The 4,500-nt window shown below is 31.9% G+C and overlaps 1 protein-coding gene across 1 annotated transcript in view; it reads right to left on the reverse strand.

Annotated features, from left to right (window-relative positions):
* The window catches only part of LOC106879478 (neuroligin-4, X-linked), a 625,710-nt gene that overhangs the window by 111,963 nt on the left and 509,247 nt on the right, over nt 1-4,500 (reverse strand). The window contains exon 3 of the mRNA XM_052974627.1: nt 2,322-2,507. Coding sequence (XP_052830587.1) covers nt 2,322-2,507 — 186 coding nt within the window. The remainder of the gene's footprint in view (nt 1-2,321; nt 2,508-4,500) is intronic.

Here is a 4,500-nt window from a genome sequence, read left to right on the forward strand (position 1 = left end):
ATATATATATATATATAAAAAAATAAATATATAGATATAGATATAGATGTATAGATGTAAATATCTTCGCTGATATATGCTATGAATTTCCTTCTTTCTCTACGTTAGAGAAGTTTATTTCTGGTCTAATAAAAATCAGCTATCTTGTACAATAAGCCTATATTGGTTTTGCTTCGGAATTTAAATTGCAAAGAAATAATGTGTTCATTCGTTTCTTTTATAATCGTCTCATAAACTCTTTTAACAATTCCATCAAAGCCAATTAAACACCGAAATGCTAATGTATACCACTATGTCAATACAAAATATAAACTTTTCTGAGTACCCTTGGAACAATCCATTGACAAAAAAAATCACCTGCACATCTACGATAATATTATATCTACATAATAAAGATGACGTATTGCAAATTGAGTATGAATATTTACCTAAAACATACAGTAATATTGTATCCTGGTTTATGTCAGATAAAATAAAATGCACATTTTGTCTTCATGATTATAGCCTACGATATTATCTTCCTAGACTCGCACTTAGTCTTCAACATTTTAAAATCATTTCATTTGTATATTTTACCAACAATCTATTTATAACAAATTTTGCTTTGAACCTTCTTTTTCTTCAGTTGTATTACAGAGGAATGTATTTAAAATTTCCAAATTAGATTCGAAAACTAGTGTTTAATATTTCTATTCAACATACTGGAGTTAACATATTTATCTCGTTCAACATACTGCACACATAATACAGGCCAACGAAATCATCTTAAGAATAGATATTATATAAGAGAAATTAAAAGGGAGAACAATGCCAGTTGATATGTTGATGCATAACGTAATTTATCTAATTACATCTAAGTAGATCTATGTATTTCAACTGATACATCCAAACGAGAGTCGTGCAGTTTGATGAAATAAGTTTACCTTTTTGATGTTATAAATTCCATTATGGAACAATGACCGTATTATCCAAACTTAACGTTCACAACAAATTAATTTTATCGATGGAAACATACATGCACTAATCTGTTTTCCATCAAATAACAAATATTATTTTTGTAATATTCCTTAAGATCATTCAGTTACATCAGTAAGTTATCTAAACTAATGCACTTATGCAATAAAGGGTCTATGATATCATTAGCTACGGTTCGAAATCAAATATCTGTACATTCGATTGATGTATATACATTTGAATACATACACACATACATACATATATATATATATATATATATATATTTATACATGTATACTAGATTCCTAAGACCTGACATTGTTGTAATAGCGCAAAAACCATAGCGTTATCGACGATAGTTGTTGATATGTTTTTCATGAAATCAATAAATATATATATTTAGTATCAACTTAATTTCTTGATATTTGATTTTAAAAAAAATATTTCTCCTTACACATGTACTTCTCTCTCTTACCTCTTTTAGCAAGAATATCGCACGTAGAAAATAGAGAAATGTATAGAGGAAAAAAAGTCGCAGATTTGAAGGAAGAGAGTCCACAAGATATATAAGAGAAGATTTATGATTGATAATGTAAGGATAATGATATATAAGAAATCGAAAAGAAAGTATAGACGAAGTATATTTAGATGTGTAAGTGGTTGTAGGAGCGAAAAACTAATGAGTTCACTAAAGATGCGTCCAAGACACTAAAGAATATAAATTAAGAGAGAATAAAGACCGAAAAAAGAACAAGAAAGATATCAGAGTATAAAAAACATAACGAGATGTAGCGAGATATGGAAGATTGTTTTCGAAGAGATGGTAAAGGGGAAGAAAAAAAGTAAAGATAGAAACACTGACCAAAGCTGAAAATCGTCGGAAAGTTGGTGAGTGAAGTCTTTGCTTGATCGAATTTTTTGATAGAATTAGAGTATTTGTTAATTGGAGGGGGGAAAGGGAGGTAGCAGCAGAAAAAATCATAAGAAATAATTAGTAAATAAATCATAAAAAAATAATAAAAGACGGGCATAGAGACAGACCGAGACAGAGAGAGCGTAGAGATATATAGAGATAGATAGTAGTGAAAAAAAGAAATGGCAGAACAAAGAACTTGGACAGAGTGAGACAGGTTTACACCAGCGTCATGCATATTACTACAAATGTGTGAAAACAGAAAAAAATATGTACAAAAATACAAGAGAAACAATCAAACTTTTTCAGTTATTTCTTCAATTTGGTTAATTGTTTGCTTTGTTTTCTCTTAATTTTTTTCGAATTTTATTTATTTATTTATAGTTTGTTTAGTTCTTTCTTTTATACGGTGGGTTAAAAACACAAGAAAATTAAACTAGACTCGACTGACCTTTCGTAACAGGTGAAACTAACAAGAGATTCACCAACGCCGCCCCATGACCATGTCCGAACAGCGTCACCCTCTGCTTGTCGCCGTTGAAGCTCTCAATGTTTTCCTTCAGCCAATGTAACGCTGCGATTTGATCAAGTGTGGCGTAGTTACCAGAGGCAGTACCATCCCCCGTGCTCAAGAAACCTGTTAGAAGAATAGAGAAATTTCATCAATTCATATACGTGCATAAAAATTTTAAAACACAAGTTTATACTAAATGCAGTTATATATTATTATTATATAATTCTAATATTTTTGGCTATAAAATATTGGGTAACTGCTAGATAGATATATTTACCAACATTCACACATCAGCGTATATTACAGTGTGACGTAATATGATGTGATGCGTGTATATTCTCTGACATAAGACCTGCATTGGGTAAAGTAACAGGCGGTTGAATAATTTGTAAAGATCGATGAACACACACACACACACACACACACACACACACACACAGAGTATCATAGCCACTCGTAAGTTAAATGTAGTTCTTTTGATTTTGCAAAGTGATAGATTTGAAGTTACTTGTACCTTCATGAACATATTCCAGACACAGTATAGTGAATGAATGTGACCATAAAATATATAAAATGCGAAATCGATGTTATTCTGTGTCGACAAAACAATTTTCTTATTTTTACACTTGATGAAATACGGAGGACGGTAGAAACAACGTCACGATAAAACTCTGCAAGGACAACTTTCTGTGCGCCATCTTCAAAGTTCAATATCGTAAGTTGCATATGGTTGTCATGGATAAGATTCATATGCTTATATGTAAGGTCAAATCGTTGTTGGTACATGACTTGTTTGGAGAAAGAAAATAGGATGAATAATAAGTATATCCCCAAAATGCCTTCGGATAATATAAAAATGTTTGAACGTCTGTGAGACCATAGCAAGTTTGTTATTATCAAATTGGTTGCCAAAGTTGAAACCTACTGAGAATTAAATCTAGTTACCTGAATGTACTGAATGAGGTTCATGCGCTTTTAACGGATGCGATGATAAAGTTGAAGTTTGATATTGGTTGCGAAGACTTCGCTTCTAAGTATTTACAAAATGTGTAAATGATATATATTTCTATGATTTAAGAATATTTCTCTCATTTGAAGTAGGGTTCTGAGGTAGAGCTACTAATGGGTTTTTATCTCAATAGTTTTATCGTCACAATGCTCGCAAATCATGTGTTGGTTCATTTAAATAGTGTCCAACGCAACTTAGATTGTTTGATGCTCAGTATAAATTAACTCATTGTATCACAATTTTAAGACCTCCTCCAATACAAGTGCTATAAATCAATAATCATAACTGTGTCTACGTTTGTCATAATTCACCCACATTTAAAAGGACACATTGAATGTATAGGGGAATAATGTAATGAGTAAAGGTACATGGCTCAGTGGTTAAAGCCCCGGGCTTACAATCATGAGGTAGTGAGTTTGATTCCCAAACCGGGCTGTGTGTTATGCTCTTATGCAATACACTTTATTTTACGTTGCTCCCATTCACTCAGCTATATAAATGAGTTGCGACGTTACCGATGCCACACTGTATTCGCCTTTCCCTTTCCCTTGGACAACATCGGTGGCGTGAAGAGGAGAGGCTAGTATACATGGGTGACTGCTCGTCTTCCATAGACAGCCTTACCCGGATTTGCGACTCGGAGGGTAATTTTCTAGGTGCAATCCTATGGTCAATGATGACCGTAGGGGATTTTCCCTTTTAATGTAACGTGTATATTAAGTACCTGAAAAGGGGCACACATTACAGGATTAGAAACACCTTATTATATTTCCATCGCAAGAAGGTCCATTGTTAAACAGATATTCAATATGTTAATCTTATTTTGCTATTCTTAAGAAAACTCTTCTCTTATTGAAGAGATTAATTGTCACATTCATCCATGAAAAGAGAATACAAGAGTTAACTATTCCAATATAAAAAGGCAGGTACATATGTATGTGTGTATGTCGATATATATATTCTAATAAATATACTAATGAATATATATATATATATATATATATACTAATGAATATCGCCTTTGTACGTATTCAAAGTGTGTATACACTTTACCGAGACCCTCTGTACATATATATATATATATATAAGATTTTCGTAATGAGATAT

Source organism: Octopus bimaculoides, chromosome 19 (assembly GCF_001194135.2).
Source record: "Octopus bimaculoides isolate UCB-OBI-ISO-001 chromosome 19, ASM119413v2, whole genome shotgun sequence".
Classification (NCBI taxonomy): domain Eukaryota; kingdom Metazoa; phylum Mollusca; class Cephalopoda; order Octopoda; family Octopodidae; genus Octopus; species Octopus bimaculoides.